Source organism: Ciconia boyciana, chromosome 9 (genome assembly GCF_034638445.1).
Source record: "Ciconia boyciana chromosome 9, ASM3463844v1, whole genome shotgun sequence".
In the NCBI taxonomy this organism is placed as follows: domain Eukaryota; kingdom Metazoa; phylum Chordata; class Aves; order Ciconiiformes; family Ciconiidae; genus Ciconia; species Ciconia boyciana.
The window spans coordinates 17,171,231-17,188,031 of NC_132942.1; the positions used below are offsets into that span (position 1 = coordinate 17,171,231).

Below are 16,801 nucleotides of genomic sequence, written 5' to 3' on the forward strand. Positions count from 1 at the left end.
TTTTTGTCTGCACAGTAATATTGTCAGAAGTCCGAGTGGCGGTGTGAATGAGCGTGTCTTGTACTTACCTTCTCCATTTCTTCAACCAGATGGCTGCCCTGATTTGTGCAATGGCAATGGGAGATGCACGCTGGGTCAGAACAGCTGGCAGTGTGTCTGCCAGACCGGCTGGAGGGGGCCTGGATGCAACGTTGCCATGGAAACCGCCTGTGCCGATAACAAGGATAATGAGGGAGGTGAGCAAAAGTCTTTCAATTCCCAGTCCCTAAAGAGCAGAGGGTTATACACGCTTTCTTCATGAGTCATTTTCCTTCAGAAAGACCTCGGCTGTCATTGTTGTCAAGTGTTGTTGTTACATTTCTTTTGAAACAAATGAGACTGAGCGAGCTGTGGCCTTGTGGAGAGACGTGGTGACCCACAACGCCTGCGTCGGGGATGAACAGGCAGACTCAGTCCCACTCCACATCCCACTGAAGCCCACGGTGGAGAGCATGGCCCAGCGGACCAGAACTTTTTCCTGTGGGCTCTTGGCACATAGGAATTGCAAAACAACTTACTGTGCCTGTGTGCACAAGCATAGCGGCTGATTGAGCAGGATATTTAGCAATATTTTTTCTGCTCTGTGCTAGAGGCCAGGGTCATGCTCTCATGTACACAACCTGTGTAAGTGGTTGTAGCTTGCTGTCATATTGCACAGTTCATGTGCCAGATTTAAAGGGCTGAGTGAGGTGTGCTGAACAGTCATATATGGTAAGGCTCCAAGATCCCAGTTCAATTTTCCCTCTCCTTTATCAGCCATATCCCTATTAAATATAGAATTTGTGTTCTGTGTTTACCTTCAAAGATGGCTTTAGTTTATCTCATTTTGTAGAGCCTTTCATGGTGTATTAGGCTATGCTGGGCTGAAGTTGTGCCGTCTAAGTAAGATTGCTTAATCTGTCTCCTTCATTTGAAGTAGCTTTCTTATGCCTTTCATTACAATGTCTTTAATAAGTCACATAGACTATTTTTCACTTACTTCTGCTCTTCATTAAAAGTCAAACATCAGACACAGCTTTGAGACTCCCTCACTTTTCTTTGGCCAATAATTAATCTAAAGAGCGCATCTGTTGTTTGCTGATTAATAATGTTTTACTCATGGTATCCCCTAAAACTGCAAAGAAACATTTGGCTTATTTGAATGGCTGCTTCGAGGGTAAAAATGTCATTAAGATGAGTGCTTTAATTTTATATAAAATTTCAGGGTGTAGAAATTGTTCATAAGCCCCAAACTGAGGAACGGGTATATTTGGTTTTGATTACATGATATTAAGCACATCTGAATATCATCTGCTAGTTTTAATCTGTAAATCCTCTGTTAGTTCCTTGGTTTCACATGTGATCAGTGCTTACAGAAATATTTTAAAAGAGCTGGAGTTGATTCAGTTTTAGAAAACTGGAACTTGCTTTATAGCTGTTACTGAATTGTAAAGACCAGAATCTAACTGCTGAATTACACTATTTGGCATTTAACTATACAACAAAACCCACTAAACTTGTGTTAAGATGCAATGTAAGAAACTAAAAGGTGAACTGCTTAGGTTTGCAGTTTTACAGGCTTTGAAGGAAAATTGAAAAATGTATCATCAGATTTTCCTCAAAACAAGATACGAGTCTGGAAAACATTATTAGAAATACTGGGATAAGATGTTTACTTACTTATCCAAGACAATATTCTGCACTTGTAAAACAGATAGACAAACGGGGGAAAAAATGACCAGTGAGACCATTCAGCTGTTCACACCAATTTAAAATTGCAGAATTCTAAAACTTAGTTCATGGAAGTCAAATAGTAGTTCACTGAAGTAAAAGGATACATAGAATAAATATGCCATACAATAGACATATAATATTAATCAGCATTACCATGCAAGGTGCGTGGTTTTCGGTTTGCCATAGTCGCACCTGAAAGAAAACTGTTTGGTCTAGCTGAAAACTCGAAAGATTAAGGGGAGAAGTCTTCAGGCGTTCTCAACGCTTGCAGGTTGAAGTCATTTTTTTCCAGAGGCTAGAGAGGTTACTGCTCATTGCTTCTTGTGGGACTGTAGATAGTTTGAAAATCTATGCCTGTTCCAAGGTCCAAACAACCTGAAAAGTCCATTTGGCCCACACATTTTCACATGGGGATTTTATGATAAAGGTAGAAATTAATCTCTTGTTTTCTGACCCTTAGCTCAGTACTTTAATCCAACCATCATTACTACTCTCTGGTAGTCTCATCTTTATTAACATTTCTGTAGAGTTTTTCTGTAAGGGAGCTTAGGTGATGTTCAACACCTGTTCAGCTGGCTCTCTCTCCACATACTTGCAAGGCATACCTGAAAAACCGAACAGACAAACCCTTTGATTCTGCCATGCTGTGTTTTGTACATGGCGCAGGTGGTGCAGGCTGAGAGTTACCCACAGGCTGTCTGGCACTGCAGTACTCTTCTGTCTCTCTCATGCCTTTGTGATTTTTGCTGTTTCAGTTTGCTTGATTAAATTTTGAGTTTCAGATTTCTTTGAGATGGCATGGGGTCCTTTCCAATATGTGCTGTAAGGACAGAGTCATTGTCATTCCCATCAGTTTGTCAAATTGTCAGTCACAAGAGCTACAACAAAACTCAAAACTGAACATAATGTTAATCACTTAATACTTAGTATCTTAGAGTGTAGTTCTGCCTTTGCCTTCAGCTGTACTACTCTTTATGTGTCTGGTTCACTACACATCTGGCCAGGAACAAGTCCTGTGACCTGTATGTTTATTAATGCTATCACAGGGGAGACCACAGGAGTGTGCGGGAATGGAGAGGAAGGAAGGGATGTGTACTGTGTGCTTCAAGATGCACCTTTATGTAATTGCGACTGTGTATATAAAGGAACAGATAAAATTAAGTTTTCTCATTGGACAAAGCTGAAAACTGTACTACGGGAATCAATGTTAAAGATTGAAATAGTTATTAGAACCCCAAGTTTCACATAAAACACAAGATTATGGAAAGTTAAAGAAATCGCCTCTCCTCCCAGTCTCTCTCTTCATTTGAAACCCAACCCAGTTTATTTGCAGCAAAATGTTGAACTCGTTTGCTGCTCCATTACCAACATTGCTCTGTTAACATAAGCAAGTAGTTCTGGAGTAGTACTGAAGACACAAGCTGTTCTTTCAAAAGGCAGTAGGGTAGCTAAAAATATAATTTTTTGCCTAAATGAGATCCTTATCTGGAGAGCTGAATCTCCTTCCTTTTCCATCCATCTATTCATGTTGTTAAAATATAGTTGCTTCAGCATGTCACTGAAATGCAACTATCATTTTCTGTCTTCCATTCTTCCCCATGCGGCAACAGATTTAACGTATTTTGGTGCTCTTCCACTGTTCAGCCATTCTTATTGCAATTGTATCTCACAATGAGATTCAAAGGCCTTAGGCCAAGTCTTCATTTCATGGATGTCAAGAAGAGCATTGCCACTGACTCCAAAGGGATTCCCATTTGTCCTGTTTTGTCTTATTATCTGCCACAATGTGAATTCCATACCATAGTTCAAAAAGAGAAAAATTGAAGATTATACTTAATATTTTATTTCAATTTTAGATTAATGCCCTTTAGTTGGTTTATTCCTAGAAGAGGCAGATGTGTCCCTGTCTTGTTGAGACTTACATATCTTCATTTTAAATGAGATGTCAGTGTGTATTACTCAAATAAATAAAACAGGATTCCAGAGCAGACCAAAGAGAGAGTGTCCAGAGCTGTTTTCTTCTCTTACAGCTGTTCAAGTAGAGCTGTGCCTGATCCGAGGTAGCACTGGCAAATTCACCTGTATTTGTCCTTACCATCACATGTCAAATCTAGATATGGGCTCAACTGGGTCTTCATCACGAACCTATCTAGGGTCACTATGGTGCATAGGCTACTTTGCTGAAAAAGCTTGGAAGTCTCTTATTTAATTATTTAATAGTCTATTTATTTATTTATTTTTAAGGAAGGAGGAAGCCTAACTGAAAGGTAAGGGTTTTCTGGCATTGACTCACTTTTAAGATATTTTTTAATTGGAAAATGCTTCTATTTTCCAAAACATGTTTGGATTACATACTTTACTTACTGTGGCCACTTCTAAATCTAATCCTTTTCCTTAATCAGTCCCTCAGTAGTCTAATAGTTATTAAGCATCTTTTGGAGGAATTAGAAATAGCTTTATTTTAAGACCTATACTTGTGATTACAATGTATAATCCTCCCAATAGACATGTATAACCCATTTAATTTACCGTGGATTTATTTTAGGAAATTAAGGGATTAGAAATGATATTTTGAGGAATGGGAGAAGGTACATTACTTTTTAAGTTCATATTTCTTTTGACATATTGCATAAGGAAATCACTACAGGGACTATTTATACCTCTATTTTTACAAGAACTATTTTGTAATAGTTTAGTTGTTCCTAAATTGCAAAATGCTTTTAGTATCTTGGAACAGTCTTCATAAATTGTGTATGTTTAACTAGATTTCACCTTAGACTTCAGAGTGCTTCCAAATAAAATGGACAATGTAATGCATAGCAAACATAACATTTCTTTTCTAAAGAATAGTTTCACTAGATGTTGGATGCAGTTGATACCAGGAGTTCATGTTTGAGGGGCCTTTGTCCTGAATTCTATGGGATAATTTGGGAGAGAGATTTAAGAACTCTGGCTTCTGCAGAAGCAGCCCTTGCAAGAGTCCTGTATCACCCACCTGGGTTACTCTTTCTAAACTTTTCTTTTCCTTCTTTCTCTCTTCTCCCACCTTTTGCATCCTTTCAGACTTACTCTACTCATGTTTATAATTTTTATTGACAAGACAGTTAAATGATGTGATCTCAGAGAAAGGAAAATAGCCAAAATTTTGCTAAATTGGTTTGGTTTAGATTTGATCAGGATGGAGAGGGCAGGTGCAGGCAGGGTAAAAAAAAAAAAAAAATGCAGTCAGTGCTTATATCACTTCACAGATCACATTTCTCCTCAAAATGTAATTATCTGGACTAAAATTGGGTGGGGAAGGAAAGGAAATAACCCATAGTGGTATAGAATACTAAGCTAAATAGAATGAAGAATTCCTTGTTTGTTACGCAAAGTGGGACATTCTTTTTAAAATACATTTTAATGTATTTCCACTTGGCTTTCCAAGGAGAGTTATGCATATCTCAGAAGGCAAATTTTTCCCTTCAGTTTGTTACTATATAGCTGTAACCCCACCAAGAAGTACAGTTGGTGGTAATTCTGTTTGGCACAATACATTAAAGATAATGAATGAGAGAAAGCCAGCTATCTGCTCCAGTATGAATTCTCTTCAATTCACAAGAAAAATACATTTCTAGAGAAGTTCACGGTCAGGACAGTGCACTTGACTGATTGAAAGGCTGTTTATTTGAGTTGTCTTAGAAAACTCATCTCTGAAATTAGACAGAAAGAAAATAGAAAAGAGAAGTGTCTTCCTGCAATAAACATTTAGGAAAAAATTGCTTTTAGAAAATTACAAATCCTGTGACTTGATACTGCATCAGGCTCATGACATTTAAGATAATACGAGTATTTCACAGCACAAAAGCAAATCATGTAATTTAGCTTGCCTCAACAAGCATTGCCTCAGCAGGGGTGTCTAATTCAGCACAGACAAAAGATTTTATGAAGTTCTCAGCATAAATACCCAGAATACTCTTGGCGCAGAAAATACCTTTCCAGAGCCTGTACAATAGTCAATTTCAGAACATTAAATGTAATGAGTAGTTGAAATCTATTGTGGATGGGGGCCAGAGTGAGTCATGTAGGCTCGAGTATAAAATCTGTATCAAAACTAGACATTATGTAAGTTTGACAAGAGCTAATGAGTGTGCTTGTATGTGATTTTGTTAAAACTTCATGTCAGCCTCTAATCGCCTTTACACACATTAGCCAGCTTATCCTTACACTGTCCCTCACGGGATATGTTACTACAGTAAAATGCTCTTATAACCCATAGAGAAGCGAAAGCAAGAAATTCAGTGACTGCAAATTCCATGATTTAAAAAGCCACTGTTTGCTATGTAGGTATCCATGTGTACACTGGAACTGAACAAACTTTTTTTTCAAGATTGTTTTCAACTTGGAGCCCTCTAGGTCAACTCTGCTCTAAGCAATGTGTGGTTTGAAGTTGGAGCATCAATAATCCACCAGTATCCACAGGTTCTGAAGGACCACCACGTGCTCAGTGTGTAGCTGGAGCTACACCTGCACTAGTTTCTTCCAGCTGGTGCTCTCAGGGATGAGGGTTTTCCTGACTGCCAGAGCACTGGGCAGCACAGGGATCCTGAGTGGGCAAGGGAGGTGGGGCTGTTGCTCTACCAATGTCATATTCCAGGGTACTTTAAAACCTCATTAGGGAGTTTTTTGGGGCATTCAGAGGTACACCCAGCTTACACAGAAGCCAGGTTTATTCTACTTTGCCACAGTTTGGGATTTACAATCCAGCTTTTCCTGAAAGACAGCTTTGGTTTAGGGTTATGGTTCTGAAAATACTCTGTTGTGCTCACAGTTTGTTATAAAAGCCAGTGGTATGATGGATATCCTGACAGTTTACAGAGAGGCTTTCCAGTTTGGCTAATTGAGGAACAGGGCTGGAACAGGATTAGAAGCATTTCCTCTCGTGTTAGCACCAGGAACTTCTGAGGAATTATTTTGAATGATGTATGCCAATATAGCTAACAGTAATTACATCAAGCTACAACAGTGAAAATTTGGGTTAAATATTACATAAAACTTCCTGGTAATAAGATATACTGGGCTGTGAAATAGCCGGTCTGTGGAAACAGTTCTGCATGCAGTTTTAGAGCTCAATTAAAATATTTCTGTGTTGGCAGAGAGAAGGCCTACTCTTCTGATAATCTGACAGAGCATCTCTAATTCTTTCACCTTGGGTATATTAATACTACACATAATTAAAATCGGATCATGATAAATTAACTAATTTGCCCTTAGAGTGATCAAAGGCCCTTTTGCCCTCAGGGTTCGTAGTAGCTGCTGTTCCCCCCCTCCCCACCTCCATTTTAATCATCAGTCTGAAATGTTTATTGGAAAAAAAAAAATTTCCAGAAATTATACTCTGAAAGTCATCAGCTCCTGAAGCTAATGAAGTGTAAGGATGCCCTCTACTGAGCATGTGCTCAGAAGTTTTGTTTTGGAAACAAAATTGTCCCCTGCTGGGTACAGAAAGCATTTTCTGAAGCAGCTGGATGTCAGGTCAAAGTTGACTCATTCTAACACGCATCATGAATTGAACCTGAAGCACAACCTGCAAGTATTTGATGAAGAGTGGAAACTAAAGATAATTTGCTCGAAGGAGTTAAAAAAACCCCCAATAGCTCAAGTGTCAACTTTCTGAAGAAAGGTCTAGCACAATTCTGGAATCCAGTCACCTGAACATGATGAGAAATATATTCACTGGTGAAGGAAAACTGATGATGAGAGGTTCTAAATACATTAGCAGTAAAATATATCACTATTTCTACTGAGAGCTTTTTAGGCCTTGTAATGATGTTCAAGACAAACACAATAATAAAGCCATCTTAAAATGTAGCATGGAATTTTTCTTACATGTATTATTCTACTTACATGTAATACTTTAAAATTTTCTTTTTGCTGTATAGTTAAGTCTGCCAGAAAGCTTGTGGAATAGTTCACGGGAAGTCCAGAAATATGTGTATCCATTAACAGAAGTGAAGTCTTCAAGAAGAATACCATGTCATTCGCTTTGTTTCTGAAAAGATTTGGGAATTCAGAAGAACCACAAACAGCAATGGAGAGCTAATCCTGTGCTGCCAGTTTAAATCAGATCAATATTTCCTGTTTCTTTCTTCTCAGTTAAGGCCAAGTCAGGACTTCTTTTTGTCTCAAATTGTTGGAGGATGTTCATCTTAACTCCCTCTACAGTCTCTTTCCTTTAGCATACAGAGTTTCAGAGAGCTGCTAACTGGCCACTTTTTAAATTCAGATGTGTATGCTATGAAAAGCAGCAATATCTTGGTGAGGCTAATGGTGAGGGCTTTGTCACTGAATTAACCATATAAATAATTCAGTGTGCCTGAGGAAATCTGGAAGACGACAAGCTCTGAAATATATATTAAAAAACAAAGTACTGAATTCTAATTAAAATTCATGCTTATGGCAGAGTTTTCTCTTACAGAAGGTACATTTTTTCTAGCCCTTGTTTTAATCAACTGAGTCTAATGCAACTAAATGATCTGTAACAGTTCACTTCATATGTAATGGTATAATATGGCTGGAGAAATGGGCTGATAGGAACCTCACAAAGTGCAAGGTCCTGCACCTGGGGAGGAACAACCCCAGGCACAAATGTATGCTGGGAAACAGTTTTTTACCCTGAGGGTGACTGAGCACCAGAGCAGGTTGCCCAGAGAGGTTGTGGAGTCTCCATCCTTGGAGATATTCAAAAGCTGTCTGGGCATGGTCCTGGGCAATTGCCTTTTGCTAGCCTTGCTCAAGCAGGGGCGTTGGACCGGATTACCTCCAGAGGTCCCTACCAATCTCAGCCATTCTGAGGTAATATGTCCAGATAGCAAATTAGGCAAACATGAACTAGAAACAAATATATTCTGACAGTAATCAATACTCTTTCATACATAGAGTCAGAGTTTTCAGAGCAACAAAATAAATAATAGCAGCAATGCAACTATGAATGTAAACAGTATAGCAGTGCATAAGCCTTTGACACCAAACAGCAGTGCCCAGGTTCTGGCTGCGTATGCTGAACAGATCCATACCTCAGTTCTGCTGTTGCAACAAGCTGGATCAACTAGTTGGCATAAAGTAAAAATATCCTAACTCCCAGATCCTGCCATCTGGGAATAAATTAGTATGGGGGAATATAGCCACATATTGTAAGTAATAATGTTGCAAACAAGTAAATCATGTATATATTTATGTTACAGTATATGCCTGTCTTTTCTAAATATTCTTGTAAGCATCTGAAATTGTGCAAGTCTGAATTCACATAACTGCATAAAAACCTTCCAACATGAAAGAAGTCATACACAGGTTTCTCCCTGCTATTGAATGGAGATGTTTCTAGCCTCTCAGGTCCTGAACTGGCAATTCAGAGCAGTTTGATTGCCTGCTTGATTGTTTGTGAGATAACGGTGAGATTGGCAGTGACAGGGTAATTTACTGAAGATTGCAATGTCAGACTGTATCCAAGGGGGCTTGTGAGCATAAAGATGTGATTCGCATTACTGACAGGACGCTGAGATTGATATGCCAATTGAAAGTTCATGGTGTCATCAGAAGTGTTTGGTCGCAGCATCCCATAATCTGCTGCATGATGAGGTCATTACAGACATAACATATGCTCACCTCTAATAACAGGTATAGCAGAAATATGATGCAGCTTGAACAGGTAAATGTAAATTCATCAAAAGGAGTAATTTACATCCTGTGTTTTGCTTCTGTTATTTCTAATGTGTTGATAGGATTCTCTTGACTGGTGGTCGTCTAATAAAAGAACTGAGCAGACTAAACAGTGGGCAGCTTTAAGTTCATAGTTGTAGAGGTGTCACAAACTGAGAAAGAATGCAGGATGCTGAGAAAAAGTTCTCAGAGCTTAATAGGAAAACTGCCTTGAGTTATAATCTGAAGCTAATGGTGTCCTTACAATGATTATATAAAATGGGTGGAAAATGGGCTGTAGCAAAAAAGAAAATTCCTACCGCCACGTTGGAAAGGATTTCAAGATGAATGGAGCTCTTAATGTGAATAGGCAACTGACCTTAAAGCAATGTATAGCTCTTGCAACAAGGTAGTTTGTCTAACTTAAATTTCCTTAGAGGGCTGAATGACACATTATCAGCGTACCTTGGCAATTTTGTTTTTAAATCAGAAACAGTCATTTCAGGCACACACAATCCATTGGAAGTAAAAGGCTAATTGTAAAATAAGAAAGCTTTTTATAGGTTTGGGTTTGGGTTGGGTTTTCTTTTGTTGTTGTTGTTTTTCCAGTTATCACTGTGTAGGGTAATGCTAGTCTGTTGTGCATTTGAAAATCTTGAAAATACATGAGTCATGATCTTACTCTAAGGTACTTTTGTCAACTAACCTACTGGAATGTTCTCTCTCATGTATGATATTCAGTATGTGCCCAGGCCATATTTGTATTCAAAAATCAGAATAATATGCCTTGGGGAGTCTCTGAAAGTTTACAGACCTAAGTAGATTGCAGATTGAGAAAGTGCAGTTTGAGATTGCAGATTGAGATTGCCAGAGTAGATGAACAAATGTTTCTAAATTTTTAGAGATTATAATATTTTAAAGTAAATGGTTATTAATTTCTAAATTACAGTAGAACTCCATTGAGAGAACATATTTTGGTTAAATGATGATACCAAAGGAAAGGATGATATTAGAAGTTGTTACTGTATGTGCTAAAAATAGTCAGTTGTGATTTATCTAAGTATACAGATTGATCTTCCCATTGAGGATTCCATTTTAATTTCTGGTGTTTAAATTCTAATTTTTCTTAAAAATACTTCTTAAGAAATATTCTTGATGGACAATCTAATATGTAATATGATGACTGAACCCACCAGCTTTGTGACTGGTCTTTCCTTATCCAAGCAGGCGAACAAGTTCTGATTCAGATATCTATGGGAGGTGGGAGGTCCAGCAGCACTTCCCTACGAATTGCCAAAATGGGTGCAATGTAATTTTTATTTTACTTAGGTAATGATAACTTACTCTGTCACCCCCATCTCCTTCCCTCATCTTCCCAAACAGAACAAATGAAATTAAACAGCATAATTCTCAATACTCTTATAGCCCAGCAAGGAAATCTAAAAACGTTGTTGAAAAGATTAAAAACAAACAAACAAACAAACAAACAAAAAACCTAAGCAAAAAATCCTGTACTCCTTCCACTATTCCTTCTTCCTAATTTCAGCCCTTAACAGATTTCTTTGGGACTGATTCTCATCTAACACTGGTTTAAATTAATTGTAGTAGTAATGGTGTTTAACCGGTGTACTTCAGAAAGTCTCATCCTCATTGCATTATTGGTTCAATTACTAGTTTTATGGCATAGAGACGTTATGAAGAGTAAGCATTAACTTTTTTTTTCCCAGTGCCTTAAGATGTCCGTTATATATTATTACTTGATAGCACTGTGCAGCTGGCTGAATCTTGATGATTCTTACCTTTCAGATGGCTTGGTTGACTGCCTAGACCCAGACTGCTGCCTCCAGTCTACTTGTCAAAATAGCCTGCTGTGCCGGGGTTCACGTGATCCTCTTGACATCATACAACAGAGCCATTCTGGTTCACCAGCTGTGAAGTCATTCTATGATCGAATCAAGCTCTTAGTGGGGAAGGACAGCACTCATATCATCCCAGGAGAAAATCCCTTCAACAGCAGGTAGTAGCTATAAATATGACACTGTATCTGTGCAGTTGCATTGTATAGGACGATTTCTCCCAGAGATTTTATTCATGAGAGCTTTAACATGAGATGCTGCTTTCAGGTGCTTCATGTGTTTGTATCTCAGGCATTATTCCCACTGAGGGCACTCTGTTGCAATTTATGATGTGACCTTTATTTTGTAACACTGCATTTTATTAGCATTTTAATATACTGGCAACACCTAGAAGAAGGTTCCTTCCACTGACTAGGAGCTTCTGAGGTTTCTATTTTATGAAGACTGCAATCTAGAACAAGGGAAAATGCAAACTAGTTTCCCGTTAGAAAGAGATTGCATTTTATTTAGTGCCGTTAACACAAGTTTCAATAATGGAATAACATTTCAAATTATTTTAAAGATACATTAACTTAGGGGGTTTTATTATTTTTTCCTTCTATAAAACTGTTGTACTTGCTGTTTTACTTGCATCCGTCAATACATCTGCCTAGGTTTTCATTTTCTTCTTGGTTTTCTTTTTCTATGTCTGTTCTTCCTATGATCATTAATTATATATTTGTAACGAATCTAAAAGCCAGCACATCATTAATTGATATTTGATGCCATTGTATGCTTACAAGAAGAGTGGTGTTCCTATTTATCAATATTATTTAAATATGTATCCATGCAAAGATGCTAAGAAATTTATGAATACGTTAATTATGTTCATACTGCCTAAGTTAAAACTTCATTTTTAAGAAATAACTTCATTTGAGATAACGCCCAAAAGATTGGACGTCATCACAGGAAACTGTTTTTTTCAGTCAGGATTTCATTATAGGCTTATTGGGTGATGTAGAGCAAGTCACTAAATATTTGTAAAATTAAGATCATAATGTTTCTGGATACACCAGGCAGGTCCCCATTGCATTCATCCCTATCATGCTCAAATAGCACAATGATTTCCATATTCTATCAGAAAAGTCCTATTGGATCCTACTCTATATAATATAGGCTTTATTCTATTCTATAAAATACTCTATACATACACACATGGAGTCATTTGGAAAAATGGAAGAAAATTGTTCTGTTCTCATCTAAATTTGTTGTAATTTTTTTTTTTCCTCATCAGCTCTGTAAAAATAAAATGGGGGAATGCTTGCAATTTTCTGCAATGTTGCATGAAAAGGAAAACAAAACAAGAGAGAAGCTTACTAATTCATGAGGCTGAATAATTTGTCCAAAAAGGAATACAGGCTACAGCATAAAAAGTATATAGTCCAAAGGCTGGTTGGTACATGCTGCTCTATATAAGTTACGGTCACCAAAATTTCCCTGAGTGAAGAGGAGCAGGCAGTTTCCTGTCATATATTATGTGCTAACCAGTGCTTGAGCTGTTGCCTCATTAAGCCACCCAGAATGAAAATGAGTCTATTCCCTGTATCTGTATTCCACTATCATCTTATGTTTAGTTGTGTTATTAACATGATCCAACACTTCATTCCTAGATCTTGAAGTATTTTACAAAAACAGGTGATGATTATCATTCCAAATTTCTAGACGAGTATAGTGATATGCAGACATTCTTGCACCATCCAAGAAGTATTAGAAATTATATTAGAAATAATCAAGCTGTTTATGTATGGATGTGGGTTGGAGTCTTCAAAACAGTCTAAGAATTAGAGCTCTAGAGTAAGCAGGAGCTGGGCACTTCAATCCTGAGGCTTCTTTGAAAAAATCTCATTTGAAATTTTAGGGTTTTTTTTTTAAATATGTTTTCTAGGGTTCCTGGTGGCAGGAGTCTTAGTTCTCTTTTATTCATCTGAAGTACATCACCTATTTTAACATATCTTTGCAAATGGCATATTAATGACATTTTAAAATTGGCCTTAGCCTCTAAGTTGTGAAGGTACTTTTGAGAATTCTACAGCTCAGCTGTTATTTTTGGCACCAATTTTAGGCAAATCTAATGTATAGTGGCAAATTGAAAGTTTTAAAACTAAGGTTTTTGACTTTTAAAAAGTGGCACAGGGTTAGACTCCAGGTTTCATGTATACTGAAGCTGCCATAGTCTCAAGAAGTAGCTACCATGAAAGATAATGGCCTCTCTCTTTTCTTAGCTGAACTTCTCATTCCATTGAAAGAGATGAAAAAGTGGGACGAAATAGTGGTTATGATTTTTTTCCAGTACTAGTGTAAGAAAAAGAAGTTATTTCCTACCCTGCTAAAGCAATAAATAACAAAATGTATTGATTGCAAAATTATTTAGATCTCGCCGATCGTTTCTGTGCAGAAACAAGGTGAAAAGAAGTTTTCAGGAAAAGAAATAGCTACGTGTTTTTACACATTCAACTTCCACGTTAAAAAAAAAAAAGGACTTAATGCATCAGCTTAATTTGTCAGTTACACTTTTAAAAGATTACCAAAAAAAAGGTTGTCCTACATATGACTATTAGTCAACATATTACTTCTTATAAATCCAGATTTTAGACACAAATGTTAATACCCATTGTGTTCCATATTTTGGCATTTTAGAAATAAAAAGGAGATTATTGGCCGAGATGTTCTTATTCAAATTATTTCCTGAAATAATAAAATTGAAGGTAGAAAAAATTAAGTCATGAACATTATTAGTTCTCTTCTGCCATATGATGATTTCTTTCTAAATCTGCTTTCTGCACTGTTCCCCTATAGAAGCTTGAGTGACTATCTTCCTACAACTGTTTCTGTGTGTTTGTAACATAAAATAATTCAAGCAAAATGAATAATGCCACAACAATTATCTTGGTCCAATGTATTCCCAAGTAGATTTTCTCAACAGGTATCGATTTCTATTAAATTCCATGTTCTGTTACAAATTGTTGCTTTTGGAAATTAAAAGTTGACCTAGAGGGTCAAGAAATGGTCGAAAGTTCTAAAAGAAAAGTAATAGAAATGGCTTATTTTCATTAATTAGTTTCTTTTTTATGTACTAGCGAAGAAAATATTACACCTTGTTTGGAACAAAAATATGAGGAAGTAGTTGTTAAATAGCCAATATACTACAGTCAGAAATGTACATCACAGCACCTTGAACATTTCAGAGTTAATAGAAAAGGCCTGAAAACAACCCCTGATATTAGTAATGAAAATAGATGTTCTCTGATATGTACACTGCTTTAGAAATGCAAGCGTAGGGAATAATGCAAGTGTTATAGCTGTCCCAGAACTGGACTGCATTTTGTCAGTTTTCGGCAAAACACAGCTCACTTTAATCCCCTTGTCCTCCAGCTCGGACTGGGCCCAGAAGTCTGTGGTGCCAGGATGCTGTGCCTGTTGGTGTGCCTGAAGCCTGCTGAGGTTCACGGGCAGCTCCAGTCCTGCCAGCACAGAGTCAGTTCAGAAACAGGGCTTTTCATTTTCTGGCTCTCTCCATAGCTACAGATGAGAGTTGGTGGATCATGCTCGACACACATAGTGCTGAAATAGAAACCTCTTCACCTAGGGCTACAACAAAACGCAATTTTGCAGTCCCTGAGGTTATGGGTTGCAGCAGGATTTAGCTTTCTCCCTGTTTCCCAGGATCGCTTTCTCCTTTTTTCATGTTTCCAGCGTAGAAATGGAAACCATCTGCAAGGATCTTCTCCTTTTCCATTTCCCTTTTACCGTGCAGCTTCCCCCACTCACCAATCTGCTTCTCTCAGGGTACAGGGAAGGTGGAAGGGAAAGGAGCCAAGGGATGGAGACTCCTCTCCAGCTGTGAGAGGCGAGGCGAGGCGAGGTGAGGCGAGGGGCAGGAACGAACTGGCCATGCCAGAGAGCAGCAGAGCAGGGAGAAGTGGGGCTTGCTACTTCCAGCGCTCAGAAGGCTGAGAATGCAGCCTGGCAGGCAGCAGCAATTTCTGCCCGCTGTGCACTTAGCAGCAGCAAAGCACTCTCAAAAAAGAAAAAGACTGACTGTGCCTCTTACAGGAATAACCCATCTTTGTCTCCTTTAGGTTAAGCAAAGTTGCTTAACCTGTTGGCTAAGAAAACCCTTTATTTTGTCTGTGCGTAAAGCTGGCCTTAAAACCAAATCCTTTCTCCTGTTGACAAAGTGAAAAGCAAGGGTTACAAATCAGGACCAAAGGCAGTGTACAAACATCAGTCACTCCCGAAGATGAAGGAACATGAACCTTAATTTCACGTTCCGTAATTTCACCAGTTGGAAAATTGCTTGTATAAAAAAGAGGTATGGCATTACACCATATTTTTCAAGTGTATTAGGCATCCAGAGACACACTATTGTACCCAGGGAGGTTTTTGAGAAGTGCCCAGTTGTTTCAGTGGGCACTTCAGGGTCACAGTTCTGGCTTGGCTGAATGTGAGGTAGCTTTCTGCCCTGCAAGGCCTTGTTATACAATGAGACAAAGCCTCATTAGACAAGGAAGGCACTTACTCCCATTCTGTATACACAGACCTCACTGCATGGATAGGCACTTTCTTGATTTAACTGTATAGAGGGAGGTGGGCAATATTATGGTATCTTCAGTATTCTAAAAATCTTTGGAGTAAATTGGATTTAGAGTAAATGAGGCACAAGTGTTCCACTACTCAGTTTATAAACAATGTAATTTTGCTTTTGTAACTAACTTTAATGCTTTTAATTATCTTTCTTTTTCAGTCTTGTGTCTCTTATAAGAGGCCAAGTGGTGACTACAGATGGAACTCCTCTAGTTGGGGTCAATGTGTCATTTGTCAAGTATCCAAAGTATGGCTATACCATCACTCGTCAGGATGGCACGTGAGTTTGCTTGCTTCATTGAGTACCTATTTCGTATGTAGTATCTTTCCTGATTAACAGATGGTGTGATCTAATGGAACCATGTGGTATCATGCATTGCATTCCTCCCAGGGCAAAGAGCTATTAAGTAAACACAAAAGTAATTTTTCACATGGCATTTTGAATACTAACTGCAAGTAAACATGAAAAGGCTGACTTCTGATAATAATGTGTTAGCAGGCAGACTTCTTTCAAATAAATTGCTCTGTATCTATGAAAACATTTGTGGACTACAGTAATATCCAGCTGAGACCAGAAATATTTTATTTTAAAATGCAAGGCAGGCTAACACTGCTAGACAAAAAACAAAGTAGTAATTATAGAATAGTATATTTTGTTAAAAGTTCCCTTCTGCCTCTCCTTCCTTTTGAGGATCCACTATCTTTTGAGTTTCTTCAGGGTAGAATGTAATCAAAAGATTCTAATTGAATATATTTAGACAATTTCCTGCTGTGCAAAAAAGTGCTTTTTCCCCCTTGTATCAGCTGATTTGAAATGCACACAAATTCAGATAAACAAAAATCAATGTGTCATGGTTTATCTAGTTTACTGGCTGTGGTAACTAAAACAGAAT

The 16,801-nt window shown here is 37.9% G+C and overlaps 1 protein-coding gene across 7 annotated transcripts in view; it reads left to right on the top strand.

The window, feature by feature from the left end:
* Positions 1-16,801, top strand: part of TENM2 (teneurin transmembrane protein 2) — a 547,941-nt gene that overhangs the window by 494,218 nt on the left and 36,922 nt on the right. For all 7 annotated transcript variants that reach the window (XM_072872166.1, XM_072872165.1, XM_072872162.1 and 4 more), the window contains 3 exons: positions 90-236; positions 11,236-11,446; positions 16,069-16,188. In XM_072872166.1, coding sequence (XP_072728267.1) covers positions 90-236; positions 11,236-11,446; positions 16,069-16,188 — 478 coding nt within the window. The remainder of the gene's footprint in view (positions 1-89; positions 237-11,235; positions 11,447-16,068; positions 16,189-16,801) is intronic.